The 16157-nt window shown below is 37.6% G+C and overlaps 1 protein-coding gene across 1 annotated transcript; it reads right to left on the reverse strand.

Moving 5' to 3' along the window:
• Positions 1-6002: 6002 nt before the first annotated feature.
• LOC134641305 (uncharacterized) lies at positions 6003-16013 on the reverse strand. The gene is made up of 8 exons (XM_063493667.1): positions 15993-16013; positions 13911-14011; positions 10559-10650; positions 9684-9910; positions 8854-9013; positions 8220-8382; positions 8043-8096; positions 6003-7957 (listed from the first exon to the last, which is right to left on the reverse strand). Exons 4-8 carry the CDS (start codon positions 9809-9811, stop codon positions 7704-7706), a joined length of 759 nt encoding a protein of 252 aa, XP_063349737.1. The 5' UTR covers positions 9812-9910; positions 10559-10650; positions 13911-14011; positions 15993-16013; the 3' UTR covers positions 6003-7703.
• Positions 16014-16157: the final 144 nt, after the last annotated feature.

Consider the following 16157-nt stretch of genomic DNA (forward strand, 5'->3'; position numbering starts at 1 on the left):
CGTCTCTCCAGCGCGGGCCCAGACCTGCCGTGTTCTCCAGGAGGGAACAAGCATCGAAGGCGTTTGGAAGGGGAGGGGGGGATAAGTGAGTGCTTATCAGTGTAAGTGTATGTGTGTGCGTGTCCATAGTTCAGCTGAGACAGTGTCCTTCGCCCTGCCAGGCTAAGTAAACAGTCTGCCAGCCAACCCAGGTGGCCATGCATGGAATGGGAAGAACAGTCTAAACACAGTCATTATCAGGGAGTTTTTGTTAGGGATAGCCGCATTATGATGGTGGTTTTACTTTAGTGCGAACAACTCATGAGAATTTCAAAGCTGTTCTTAACACTCCGACACTGGTCTCTCAATCTCCCGTTGGAGAGCCGCGAGCTTCTCCATGATGTTATCAAACTTGCGCTCCGTGGTCTTGTCATTCTTGTGCTCACAGAGCACATTCTGAGAACTCACGACCACAGTGAGCTGCTCCATGATGTGATCCAACTTTCGCTCAGAGGTCTTATTCTGAGTATTCACAGCAGCCACAAGCTTCACAAGATCTTATTCATGCTGCACTCAGTGAACCCATTCTGAGAAGTCACACCTCGTCCCATCATTTCAATCCCAGCGGACAGCCTTGGGGGGGTTTGAACAGCCAGTTCCACTTTCTTTATTCTTCGATAAGCCAGGGCCAAGCCAGCTCCGATCAGCAAGAGCTGAAAATGTATTAGTTTTGGAAAATAAAAAGATGAAAAATGAAAATCAGTAATATTAAAAGCAAAGAAAAAGGGTTACAATTTTACATTAAGTACATCTAATTTCATAATGTGTCTTGTTTTAGTCTTACCAGACTTGGTATCCTTTTGCAGCAGTGGTAAGTATGCCTTTAGATGACTTTTACGCACCACATTAAAAACACCCAGTTACTTTATAAAAGGAGCGGGGTGGAGCTCCATGCTTTCTCATGGAAGCTGCATAAAAAGAACTTGCATTTCTGGAATGACTGGGACTCTGTTGTTAGCTCTATACATTTAAAGTTATTTTAACTGAATTTAATACTGTAATGTATGTGCTAACATTCACTTAGTCAAAATCTCACTAGTATGGCCTTCATACATTTTTCTCTCTCTTTTTTAAGGAACAGTGCTTCGGTCTTCTGGCTTCACTGGAAAGAGTGGGTTGATTTTGCCACAGACATTGTTGACTTGCACTGAAATGAAAAATTCATCTAGTTGGTCAGGGTTGAAAAAAAAAATGAACAATGAAAACATTACTTGATCTATCCAAGGCTTCCATCCTGATACACATCCATCACAACAGACTTGTGTATGGGGGTTGTACACAGTGGATGTTGTCTTCCTTTGACCTAAATAGAGAGGTGTGATGGTCAGAAGGGTGGAAAGATGAGAAAGTGCGGTGAAAATCTTATCAGAGAAAACATGTTGAGATGAATAATGCCCACAAAAGATGACTCAGAGGGTCTGAGAGAGAAGAAATTATACATGTTCACATTCAGCATGTTTACTTGTAGCTGCATTTTCTAATACAATACCCTCTTTGATATTCACAAGTAAGAGCCTGCTTATTTTCCCATCCTTTGCACTGTACTGATGATAAAATTGAGATTTCAGCTCAGTCATGTCTGTGAAGCAATCAACAATCTGATCTTCCTTCCCTCTCCTCTGCCATGTGTTGCTTATCCACATGTTAAAAATGCTAAAATGCCAAATCATGCTTTGTTTTTCCAGCTGTGAACAACAAGAGTTGGATGTTTTATATCTTGCGAAACGTAAGCAAGAGGTGATGTAATCTCCTCAGAGGAAGGGAAAGACCCTAATGTGGGCTTACCCATATTTACTTTTAAGACCCTTAACGTTTGGGCACTGAGCCCAATGGTGGAATGTCCAAACTGTTGCACTGAATAAAGAAGAGAAGTAGAAAACTTAGAAAGGCAAAACATGAGACAGATGTGGAGGAATTACCAACCACAAAAAACCTGAAGCACATGAAGCCAAATGTGCGAAAATCAGAGTGAAAGAGAAACAGTGGGAATGTGGAGAGAGTGAAAAACATCTCATAAGCAGAAACTAAAAGTTGGCTGACTTTCTGGTTCAACAACATGTCATAAACGTAACAAGTTACAGGGGTACTGCAAAGTTCATGAAGCCATTCAGAGCTCCACACAGTTTTTTAAAACAAACAAGCTGCTGTTTGCAGTTTATTGTTACGTCAGTAATCTTTTTAGTGCCTCTAATGATTATTCTCAAATTATTCTCACATCTCATTATAGTTTTTTAAAGGACTTATCAAAGAATGTCAGTGTAGGTCTCAATCATCCAGGTCATGGTAATCTAAGGAGCCTGGAAAAACAAAATGACCAGACTTCTTTGCTTCACCTCGTAAAAAAAATACGGTGAAAAAAACAAACAAAAACAAGGAGGATCTTCTCCAAAACAGGACAAATAATTACTGACAGAAAAAAATGGATCAGCTTCTCAAAGTTGAGGCACTTAGTATTTCTAAATGGTCTGGGTGTTCACTTTTTTGTTTTGTTTTGCATATTTCAATCTATATTTTATTGTGTTGTGGTTTGCAGTGTTAAGAGTTGAAATGTAAATACTTGTTTTTTGTATTTTATCATTTATTTTTTACTTTTTATATGTAGTGAATAAACAAAAGCATATTCATATAATAAACATATATAAATAAAACATTTTTTTACATCAGTAATTTATTTTGTGCATAATTTTATATTGTTGTTGATAATAAATTAATTAAAGCAACAAAACAAACTGAAGAGCCAAAAGAGCTGGCTCATTTTAGTAAGCCGAGCCAAAAGAGCCACAACTCTCTAAAAAGAGCCGGAATTCCCATCACTACAACACACTCTCTCTTTTTTACACCGGTTTGTATATTTGTACATTTTATATATTTTCTTTCTTTGTTAATACTGTTCATACGTATATAGTGCTGCAGAACATTTTACCCCCACAAAAAAAATTCATGATGTTATATTATAGTATATAGTATATCAGAAATCTGTTCACTATATTTTATTACAAATTATATCAGTAAGGAAGCTGACTAAATATTAACTGATAATTTATGGCAAAGGGGTGGGATTAAATAAGTGTTTACTTCTTCCCACTCCCTTTCCACATGTAAATTAATCAGAACGGCAGCTATATTGAAATGTATTGATTTTTTTTGTATAGTATGTTTTTCTCTCTCTCTTATGTTCTTTTCTAAATGTACCTGTATATTGTTTACATGTTTGAAATAAATTACCAATACCAATACCAATACCAATACCAACATTTTGGTTATTATTGCCAATCCCAGTGTGACGTGCAGTTACGTGAGCTTACCTGCTGGAGAGTCCTTCATACAGCAGTCTGAATCTTTAGGTTGTATCTCCAGAATGTTTTCCTTATTTGTACAGCAGCACTGAGTCTTGGTGTCATACTGCTTGTGGCCACAGCACCGGTGGTGGCTAGAATTCCTCACCAAAATTATTCTCTTATCAGTTGGACGACAACACAACTGCTTATCCTTATCAAAAACCTCTGTGGGGAAAAAACATGTTTGTTTTTTTAAAAAAATCATACTCAACCATAACTAAATCTTTATTTTGCTAATAGTTCTACTGAAAACAATGATGCTTGTACTCAGCATCACCACTTGTTAAACATCTTTGTTTCTCACAAAGACATGTCATCTGGAATCAAAAATCTCAGTTTTGTTGTTTCCTTTGTTTCCTTTGTTTCTCTTTAGTTAAGTGGTTCTTGGATTGGATTGTACCAGTAGCTGTAAAGGACTGTTTACTGTATATAACACTATTTACTTTGGCACAACCCAACTGAAAGTTTCAAGCACATCAAATAATTATTTTTTTACATTTGCCTTTGACATATGAGAAAAGGCAACTAACTACCTAAGTACAACACATCATACTATTGGATGATGTGTTGTACTTGCAGAAAGTACATCAAATACATCAAAGAAACACAATACAAGAAATCAAACTCAGTATTAGAAAAATGAAATTAAGAGAGAAATCTAAAACTACATAAATGCTAAACAGTGGCTACACCTCAGACACAACTCACAATGTTTAGAACAAACATTAAATTAAAAGAGAATCCAAAATTTAAACACTAGAAAAACAATGAAAAAACAAACTCAAGAATTCACAAAAATAAAGCCCAAAAAACAAAATAAGTTGCTTTGAGGAATCTAAAATAAAATTGTTACACCTTACTGAAATAAGGAGCTTCTTCAAAAGCACTGAAGAGGAATAGAGCCTGACTAGCTAAGCCTCAGTGTTTAACACTCAAGCAAATCAGATTGTTAAAAAGTCACAGACACTTGAGATTTTGTGATGGTGTAAATGTAATGCTATGTTTTATTTGTATGCTGTATGTTTGGTATGATGTTTTTCACTAGTCTGTCCAGCATTGCTCACCTTTACCACAACATTCAGCCATTGGTCCAGGTTTTGCTGTGATGGTTGACTGACAACACATTTCATTGACTGGGTTGTACGCCTTCAGGTCACAGCACTTGGATACCTTTTCATTCAGACCCTGGTCAACACTGGCTGTAAAAACAAGACACGGATACCAGAACCACTGTGTAACTGCTGAACATGTGATATCTGTTCATGTAAACAGTAATGTGTAAAATGTTATTGCCTGTCTGTAATTTCTATTAACCCTCTACTGCATAGCGGTCCTTCCTATTTCCTTTCCTTTATTTGTTTTTGAAGTTAGTTGTTGAAGTTAATGACCGGATTGTTTTGAAATTAACCAAGTACTCTCATATAAACATCATTGTTAAAAAGGTTTTCTGTAAAATGATTTAGTAACGTAGGTATCCCTAGCAGATAACCATTTGTTCAATATATTTCTGATTTCTGTCTGACTGGGATACAGCAGGGCATCAGTTGTCCACACTTTGCTCACCCCTCTTTCTTTGCACAGTAATCATGAAACAGTGGTATATATGCTTTCTGTGGAAATTGTTTTTACATTATCTGTCTCTCTGAAAATCTGCAAACCTGTACAAAATTACACTATATTCAAACAAACATATAATAATAATAAAATATATAGTTCCACTACTAACTTGGCAACCTCTTAAATTGAACTATTAGAATTTTTTGAATTGGTTCCAGTACAATGAATTGGTTATAGTTCAATGTATTAGAAAGTGGTTTAAATAAACTTAAATATATACAACAGAACGGCACGGTGCACCGTGGTTAGCACTGTTGCCGCACAGCAAGAAGGTCCCGAGTTCAATTCCACCATCGTGCCGGGGTCTTTCTGTGTGGAGTTTGCATGTTCTCCCCGTGTTTGCGTGGGTTCCCTCCGGGTACTCCGGCTTCCTCCCACCGTCCAAAGACATGCAGCTTGTGGGGATAGGTTAATTGGATAATCCAAATTGCCACTAGGTGTAAATGTGCGAGTGAATGTGAGTGTGAATGGTTGTCTGTCCCTGTGTGTTGGCCCTGCGACAGACTGGCGACCTGTCCAGGGTGTACCCCGCCTCTCGCCCTATGACAGCTGGGATAGGCTCCAGCGCCCCCCGCGACCTTGAAAAGGATAAGCGGAAGCGAATGGAATGGATATACAAAATTTAGTACAGCAGTCAAACCTTCTTTGGAAAATCTATGTTGTGTTCTTCTTTGTGGTTCCACCAATTACCAGTAGATTGCCTTCAACTTAATTCTGCTTTCTTACTTCTCATAATTCAAGTCTTAAAATTTGTCTCCACAGTATGCAAATGTCAATGAGTTCTGTTGTCCATATGTGACCAGTATATAGCCACATATATAAATCGTAGTTGGATGGATTGGCAATATTCATCTTGGCTACTGTATTTAAGATGGTGGTGCAAAAAACTGGCCCCAGTCTTATGTATTTTTTAGTGGATTCATTTTAAGCCCTTGAACTACATCAGTTTTGTTGGAAGACAGAATTAGACAATAATAAATGTGCATTTATGAGTACAATATTGTTTTCTTTAATAAATCAACTCAAAAAATGACAGATGTCAGCAACTTCTAATAAAGCAATATACAGTACAAAAAATGGCAAACCTTTACCCTGGGTCAATTGCAGACCATATGAACTGGAAGAACAACCAACTTTGACAGGAGTCATTCAGCACAAGTCACTTTACTATTCTATAGAAAAATTAAATAAAAATACATGCATAGCACTAAACATTCACAGAGAAATATTTATAAAATTGCATCTGTCTTATATTGCAGAGGAAAAGGGACAGAAGTGCAGAAGTGGCTCAATAAACCTAAGTAAATATCCTGAAGAGATTTCCATTTCTTTTGAAACCTTTGAATAGGGTCATGATTTAAAACTAGCTTCACAACCTGATGAATCTTTTTTTTTTTTTTTTTTTTAGTTTCAAAGAGAAAGGCACTTCCCAAAGTTTGACCTGGATAGGTTTGTTTGGGTTTTTTTTTTAATCACCAAATTGTATGAATTAGTGTAACTTAGTTACAGTATAGCATACAATTCAGCTCAGGAGGCACTATAACTTTATTGGGGGAGCCTGGACTCCTGGGGCTCATCCATAGTACCCACTCTGCATCTGCCAGTTACAGTACTCTATCTTTAATCACATTACGTAAATCACATTCTCGTTAAAAAGTAACTACAGCTTACACAAAGGTGAACACAATTGGGTAGTTAAGAAGAAATAGCAATTCTTATAACATCTATGGCATTCAGAAGTAAGTGCTTATTGTTCTCTAGCTTTAGCTAGTAAAATAAACCATATGATTAATACATGTATACATTCAATAGTGTGGGTTTGACTTAAAAAAAACAGTTTTAGCTTTTTCATGTATGCAACAATGCAACAATTAAGTGGGCTCACCTTGCAGAAACACAAAAAATACAGTGGTGTACAACATTGAGCAACTGAGATTAGTGCAATACATTGATTTCATTGTGAGAAGCATCTATGCATTGCTGCAAACAGGATTCAATTCTTGTCAAGAACCTGAAAAAGGACCCTAAGACCCTGAGCAGTGCTTAAGATGACTGTGTCAATTCCAGAGAACTCTATTGAACTGGCTATTTGAAATTTTTGAGCTGTTTTTCCACTAACTTTGCTGGTAATTGTGGCTATACCTAAAGATGATCACGTTTATATCTTCTTTTTTTGTTGTGCGGGTCTGTAAGGTTGAATGTTGTACTGTTACATAAAGATGGGATGGTTCCCATAAACAGTAAGAAACTACACATTGCTCATTGTTTTTTAAAAAGTAACATAACATAATTGTAACCAAAGTAATTGAAGTTTGACATTTCTTGGTGATTTTGAAGTAGTTATTACTTTCCTTAATTACTTTACATTTTAAATAGTTTTATAAATAAATAATTTTTATTCATCTTATCTTTTTTTGCATTACTCTAACATGACCTTAGGTGTACCATCACACTAGTTAGACTACAGTCCCAAATAAACAGAAATCTATTTCCAAATGAGGGCTCTAGCTGCTTGGCTGGGATCAATGTGCATGTCACTTTCAAGCTAGAAGCAGTTTGTACTTGCATGTTCTTGTCCTTCCATGCACTAAAATGAAAGAAATGCCCATATGGCACTTTTAATGATTTTCTCTTCTAATCTGTCCTTCAAGGAGATCACCTTTGTAACACAAGTAAGAACACAGTTGTAACTAGAATGTGAGTACTGATCTAAGGTGAACACTTGGAAAAAATGAAATGCAGTGATTGAAGAACAGACTCATGATTGAAATCAGTGAAAATATTAACGTTGTTAAAGATATAGATCTTCCCAGGAATCAGTTTAAGGGAGCTGCAGTGATCAACTATTTTCAGGGTGTACGGCAAAGACAAAGCTTTGACTTTGGCCTTCTTCCCGTGGACTTTTAGCATGCTCTTGAAAACAATGCTACGCAGAGATACACTTTCCACAATTCCAATGCGCACTAAACAGAGATGCAGAACATTGCATTACAAATACACATTAATTTTTCAATGGCATTTCTTCCAATATGTGTATATATTTCATACCTTTATTGCAAAGAGCAGTTTTGTTCAGATTATTCACAGAGAGATGTCGGTATTCTGAAGAAAAAGATTATAGACATATTATTGGTAAAATGCAGAATCTGGGCTGTGCCATCATGTTAAAATGACACAAAATGAAGTTCTACTTTGTGAGAGGACATCTAAACGTCTGCGACAGACCATTAATCATCTTTCTCTGATCCTGTTCTGATTCATTGATTAATGTAAGCCTCCCAGCACAGCACGACCACAGGGTGGTGTTGTAATAGAGGTGACCACAGCATCCAAATCCTGTCTTGACAGTGTAAAGCACCTCTTTGTCCTCACATGAGCAGCAAATCTCCTGGTTTTGAAAAGATATTATATGTTATTGTTAATAAAAACATAATTGTTTGCAGTCACTGTCACTGAGGCATTGTGTTAATTCAGTCAGGCCACATTACATGTTAAGCCAATAATCTTGCTACATTCTCAGTTATCAGCTCTTTGTTACAAAAACATTGTAACATTAGCAGAGAAGATTTGGCAAGCTTTTTATGGGTGCAACCCCGATATTGAACTTTGCTATTTAGAAGATTTCCAGTTGTATAACATTCATTACTAAACAGTACTTTCAATGGCGTAGTGGGAGGGAGCTGCTGCTTTCTTAAGTTTTTCCCCAGACCTATATCAATTTCTTTTCTTCAAAAAATATGCTTCATGTTCCTTCACATGTTTCGTGTCTACAACAGGCAACAAGCCTGTTTATAGGGGGTGAAGCAATGGTAGGAAATACAAAATGCTTTGTTGACGCCATCAATTTCACTGACTCTACCTGTGGCTTTTGCAGAATGGATCCACAGCACTGTGCATCCCCTCCATGCTCATCTAATGATGTCAGATTGTACAGTGTTCCTGCACAGCACTTCATCTGTGGGTCTTTAATGTTGTAGACTTTGACCCCACAGCAGTGAATGTTTCTCAGTCTGGGATGTCTGGTTGGAAAACAGAGGTATCAATTAATATCAAATATGGAGAGTGAGATGAAAAATGTAAGCTTATTGGAGCCTGAGTTATATGAGCCATTATCTGTATTGATAGATTTCAGCCTGAAAGGTATTATCTTCATTTCTTCAGCACAGGGTTTACACAGTGAAAGAAAAACATCGGAGCTGCAGCTTCAGGTGTCCGTCAGGATCTACACAGAATGCATTTATACCCAGTGCCATTGTCAACCACACTTTCACAGTTACTACAAGTAGAAACGGACTTGTGAGAGTAGCCAAGACTCAACCAGTTCAACTGATACAAAACTGAACATAAATGAAGAACTAAAACCCAGATATGGGTGATAACTCTGATAACATTACAGCGGTTTCCAACCCATTTATCAATACAAAATACTGAATGGTACAATAAATGAAATTCCTAAATATTTTAGTTCTTCTAAATAAATAAATCACTGGCCTGGTGGCAAGCAAACAGACAGTTTTCCACAATAAATTTGATCTCAAGTTGTGCCAAATACTGTCAGAGACTCAGAAAGAGGAAATTCTTTAATAATCCATGTGAAGCACACACACACACACACACACACACACACACACACACACACACACACACACACACACACACACACACACACACACACACACACACAATCACCTGTGTCCATTGCAGCAAATCTCAACATCAGGCTGGTAAATTTCTGTCCCACAGCAGTGTTGTCCTGGGCTGCCATGAAACTGAGAGCAACATATAGTCCCTTTAGCCGGGTTGTAAGGAATACCCATCTCCGAACATTCCTCTCCATCATCTCTGTCCTCGTACAAGGTGTTATTACAACAGAGAACTCCACGTTGTGCCGAGCCATACGGTGTCTCTCCACAGCACTTGAAGAATCAGAGATAATACAGTAACATTGCAGCGTTGTGACACAACCTGTCTCTGTCATTTAAAAATTATATTGCACATAGGTGAACACATAAATGTATTAGTTTTGGAAAACAGAAAGATGAAAAATGAAAATCAGTAATATTAAAAGCAAAGAAAAAGGGTTACAATTTTACATTAAGTACATCTAATTTAGTAATGTGTCTTGTTTTAGTCTTACCAGACTTGGTATCCTTTTGCAGCAGTGGTAAGTATGCCTTTAGATGACTTTTACGCACCACATTAAAAACACCCAGTTACTTTATAAAAGGAGCAGGGTGGAGCTCCATGCTTTCTCATGGAAGCTGCATAAAAAGAACTTGCATTTCTGGAATGACTGGGACTCTGTTGTTAGCTCTATACATTTAAAGTTATTTTAACTGAATTTAATACTGTAATGTATGTGCTAACATTCACTTAGTCAAAATCTCACTAGTATGGCCTTCATACATTTTTCTCTCTCTTTTTTAAGGAACAGTGCTTCGGTCTTCTGGCTTCACTGGAAAGAGTGGGTTGATTTTGCCACAGACATTGTTGACTTGCACTGAAATGAAAAATTCATCTAGTTGGTCAGGGTTGAAAAAAAAAATGAACAATGAAAACATTACTTGATCTATCCAAGGCTTCCATCCTGATACACATCCATCACAACAGACTTGTGTATGGGGGTTGTACACAGTGGATGTTGTCTTCCTTTGACCTAAATAGAGAGGTGTGATGGTCAGAAGGGTGGAAAGATGAGAAAGTGCAGTGAAAAACTTATCAGAGTAAACATGTTGAGATGAATAATGCCCACAAAAGATGACTCAGAGGGTCTGAGAGAGAAGAAATTATACATGTTCACATTCAGCATGTTTACTTGTAGCTGCATTTTCTAATACAATACCCTCTTTGATATTCACAAGTAAGAGCCTGCTTATTTTCCCATCCTTTGCACTGTACTGATGATAAAATTGAGATTTCAGCTCAGTCATGTCTGTGAAGCAATCAACAATCTGATCTTCCTTCCCTCTCCTCTGCCATGTGTTGCTTATCCACATGTTAAAAATGCTAAAATGCCAAATCATGCTTTGTTTTTCCAGCTGTGAACAACAAGAGTTGGATGTTTTATATCTTGCGAAACGTAAGCAAGAGGTGATGTAATCTCCTCAGAGGAAGGGAAAGACCCTAATGTGGGCTTACCCATATTCACTTTTAAAACCCTTAACGTTTGGGCACTGAGCCCAATGGTGGAATGTCCAAACTGTTGCACTGAATAAAGAAGAGAAGTAGAAAACTTAGAAAGGCAAAACATGAGACAGATGTGGAGGAATTACCAACCACAAAAAACCTGAAGCACATGAAGCCAAATGTGCGAAAATCAGAGTGAAAGAGAAACAGTGGGAAGGTGGAGAGAGTGAAAAACATCTCATAAGCAGAAACTAAAAGTTGGCTGACTTTCTGGTTCAACAACATGTCATAAACGTAACAAGTTACAGGGGTACTGCAAAGTTCATGAAGCCATTCAGAGCTCCACACAGTTTTTTAAAACAAACAAGCTGCTGTTTGCAGTTTATTGTTACGTCAGTAATCTTTTTAGTGCCTCTAATGATTATTCTCAAATTATTCTCAAATCTCATTATAGTTTTTTAAAGGACTTATCAAAGAATGTCAGTGTAGGTCTCAATCATCCAGGTCATGGTAATCTAAGGAGCCTGGAAAAACAAAATGACCAGACTTCTTTGCTTCACCTCATATCTGACAAGCTTCTTCAGTCCAAAACAAATGGTGGAGAGTCCTAAATATTTAAACCTTAGTGGGATTTGTCCCTTAAGAAAGTCATTGACCCACTATTGACCCCATACCTCATCAAACGGGCCAAGTTGTGAAAAAAGGATGTGAGTCATTATTAGCAGAGGTTTCAGGTGAAACCATCATGTGACCTATTGAGGTCAACTGACTGAGTGAAGATGTGAGTGGGCGTCAAGGCCCCTGGGAAGGAATCTCAAAACTGGATTGTAGGTTACAGTCAGTTGGTGTCGTAAGGAGTTTGGCCTACAAGCATGACATCTCAGTGCACTTCGAACCCAGCCAGACACTCTGGTTAATCCCAAGGACAAAATGCTCAAACACAAGCTAAACTAGTGTTTCCTACCCACCTGCTGCTCATAATTGTGCTGTGAGAAATGATCAGGTGTACCGTGGAAGATTATGTGGTTCCACCTCATTAGTACTGTAAGCGAACGGTGTGAGTAATGGGTAGAACAATTACATTATCTACCACTAGAGGGCAGTACAACTACCTCCTCTAATTAAATAGGTTGCCAACTGCCAGTAAAACAGAAGAAGACCAAGGAGAAATTACATAATAGTCATGCTGAGTGAGACAACTCAGCATGTAAAAGCAATAAATATTGAAAAGAATAAGTAGTCAATCTGACCTGGATCCTGGAGAAAATTCTGACCCAGATGAATGCCCTAGCATGAGTAGTGGTCTGAAGAAAGCAAAAAAGGTATACTGGGGACAAACCGAGCCAATTCTGCCATGCATGGTGCGCCGGGAAAAATTATCAGTGGTGGTGTGCTGTGTGATTTTACTAATGTGAAATATCTGCTGTGGTTCCAAAAGGTTGGGAAACACTGCTCTACCATTTTTATTTTATTTTTTTTTATTACAAAGTTTAATGATTTGTAGGATGATGGAAGAAGATATGTGATAAGTTATGGTTGTCATGTGGGCCAAAATGCCAGGAGATTTTTTCTGACACAGTTCAGCCCTACACTAATGCTGCACATAATGACAACATTGGCACTACAGACATGTTACGTTAAAACAGGTTGCTACTAAACATTTAGATGTCTGTATCCATAGAGTGAAAATAAAAACAGTTCAATACATGCAGGCTTGTTTACAACCTTTTTCAGACGTCATTGCATTGCTTTTCTTATACGCATCATTCCATCTTTCCTGATGGAAGACAGATAGTACTTCATTGTCTGCAAGTATGACGGGAAATTCTTCACTGTCATTAAATATAAGACATAATTTTGCGAAGTACTAAATCTTTCAGTTCGTATGAAGAAACATTGTTCACTGTTTGTGTATTTCAGCAACCCGGGGGCACTAAAGTCAGACAAAAACAGCTTTTGTCCTTTTGGTTCTTTATTCCCAAGAAAGTATAGTAAACAAAAAACGTATTCACACACCTAAGATTAGAATTTAACACAACTTGTTTCTGCTCTTTTTGTGTAAAGGTAATTCCTAAAAAAATGTTTCTCTGGTAAATTTTGGTAGGAAGGACACTTTCTTGGCAGGCTTATAGCAATGTTTTTCTTAAGATGACAGCTTAAATGCACCCATTTCACTGAGTTGTGATCTGCACTTTCAGCAGAGTTAAATGCCTACAAAAAAACATCAAGCCATTCACTTCTCAGTAGTGCGCAAGACTTGGGTAACTTGTACCATTAAATTCCTATTAATACTTTGACATAAATAGAGGATTTGGAGGAACTTCTGCCAGTTCTGCAAGTTAGACGATGTCAAATGATTGCTTATAACATCATGACTCTGTAGAAGAAGAGAACTGAATTGACTTGAGAACATTCAGAAAATACAAAGTGCACTTCAAAATCAAAAATACAAAAAAGGAAGTACAGAGGTACAAATGTTCCTTTCCCAGAAGGAATTGCATTTGAGATTTTTGACTTCCAAATTAGCAAAAATCCATCAAAAAATAAGTACAATATCTCAGTTTCTTAATTTGCTATTCTGCCATAGTGTTATTTCAGATTTAAGATATTTAGTTTGAAAGTGTTTCTTTGAAAGATGTTTTTTTCTCTTTCACACAAGATAAAAATCTGACCTAACTGCTTTGCTGGAAGCCGTGTTGGCACCACAGAGTGATGGTAAGTCCCATGAGATGGTAACTAACAGATAAAGAAACCACATATCAAAACAAACAAACATGGAGACGGTGTTACCTGAGACACAGAACCAGTGAGATTCTTGACTTCTCTCACAGCAGCGACGTTCCTTTGGATTGTAACATAACGACCCACAGAGATGTGTTTTTGGTTCAGTGCTGTGGATGTACAAAGACGGGCAAAAATAAACACAAACAGTCCGCATCACCTTGTTATTATTGTGATGATCTATGGGGTTTTTTTTTTGTCTTTATTTGGTATTTTTAGTTTCCTTGTGCTTCCTGGTTTAATCATTTGTATTGATAGTTCTTAGTTACTTGTTTATTTAGTTTTAGTTAGTTATTTAGTTCATGTTCTCGTTGTCTTGGTCCGTCTGTGTTCTCCCCAGCCTGTCATGTCTCCCTTGCCCTCTCACTGTCCTCGCTCTCTTGCTGTCCCTCGCTCTCTGTCTCTGTGTTGTGTTTCCTGTTTTATTTTGATAGTCCATGTCTCAAGTGCATTTTGTTCAGTTTTTCTTCCCTTGTCTTGTTATGTCTGATTTTTTTCCACCTGTTGCCCATCCCCTTGTTATCCTGTGCATTTAAGTCCTCAGGCTGTATCCCAATTCAGGGTCTGCAGCCTTAAAGTACGCAGCCTTAACGGTCCACAAGGGCCGCGTACTCAAAGACCGCTAAGGCCGGAAGTGCGAGGCTTGTGAAATGGGACGGTCCTGCCTGCGTTGCGCTGCCCAGGTTGCCTAGCAACCATGACACTAACAGCTGGAAACGTTTCATACAGTTTTGTCTGACAGAAATGAAGGAGAAAATCTTTTGTTCATTTGTTTGTTTGTTTCTACATGAGCTTTGATAAGTATCTGAGGCTGAGACCACGGGACTGTGAAATCATGATTATTGGGCTTCATTTCTGTACTGAACAGTCATTTTAATATTAGCTAGTAAATAACAATTACCTAATGTTGTTCATGAGACTAAAGTCATCTTACATTGGTAATGTAAATATAATATGGCCAATATTAAAGTTATCATTTCAATCATTATTAGTTATTACAGCAGTGAATGAACTCTGTTTCAAATACTGAGCTTCAGTAAAGATTCAAGCTGCATTTATTTATATTTCCTGTCACCTTAAATCTTCACTCAAAGACAGGTTCCTTTGACACTGTATATATAACTGTGTTATATATAAGAGACAAATATTGTTCTTTTAATATGTTGACATTACTAAATTTGTCTCAGTGCTTACTTTAAATATCCATAAAATCATCACATTCTCTGTAAGATTAAGGTCAACTATTGAACGGCGTATATTTTAAAGTAAAGGCTTTAAAACCAAGTTAGTACAAACATCGCTAATGTCACATAACTTTGCCGACATGTGGCCAACAGTAATGTTTTAATGTTCTTCGTTATTAAACATTTGCACATAAATAAGTGACATAATATTCAGTACTTACTTTTAAAAGTTTACTCTTCGGGCACCCCTCTTCTGCCGTTTTTTTTTTCAGCAAAATTATCCACACCCACCGCCGCGCTATGCATTCTGGGATATGTTGGGCCACGAAGTCTACACCGCCACATCCTTAAAATTCAGGGAAATGAAAGACGCATTTGAGGGCCGCATTTCGAGCAGCCTTCGAATTGGGACAGCCCTCGTCGCGTCGCTGTGACGTAATCGGCCTTAAAATGCGGCCTTTAAGGCTGCAGACCCTGAATTGGGATACAGCCTCAGTCTCCTGCTCATTGCCGCCTCATCCCAGTTTGCTGCATTTCCCTGCGTGTTCCCTTTTTTATCTTTAGTTTTGAGTTCCTAGTTTACTAGTTTTAGTCCCCAGTTCTTGGTTTTGAGTTTTGTATACTTGTACTTTCAAGTATTTTGTTACAGTGAATAAAGCTGCCTCCTTCAGTTAATTCCTTTGTCTCTGAGTCCTGCATTGTGTCCTGCCTCTGCTTTTCACACAGCACAACCACGACACTTCAGATGTTGTCCCTGGAATCTGCTGGAGCCAGTCTTCCAGTATTTGGATTACAGTTCCTAATGTTCCTACCACTGGGACAACTTTGGACTTTGACTTCCATGAAATCTGAATGTTGTGACGTTTGAATAAAGTTATATTAAGAGTAAAACTTTAAGTCAACTTACCACTTAGATTGGCGCTCAACTGTCTGACAAAAAAAAAAGAGAAAAGGATGTATTAATGCACCCATATTGGCAAATAAAGGACCGATATGTTTCTTTACTGATCACTGTATGAATGAATACAAAGAGAATAAGAACCCTACATTTATTGGAGTGTATTTCTTACCT

This window comes from Pelmatolapia mariae, linkage group LG14 (genome assembly GCF_036321145.2).
Source record: "Pelmatolapia mariae isolate MD_Pm_ZW linkage group LG14, Pm_UMD_F_2, whole genome shotgun sequence".
Taxonomy (NCBI): Eukaryota; Metazoa; Chordata; class Actinopteri; order Cichliformes; family Cichlidae; genus Pelmatolapia; species Pelmatolapia mariae.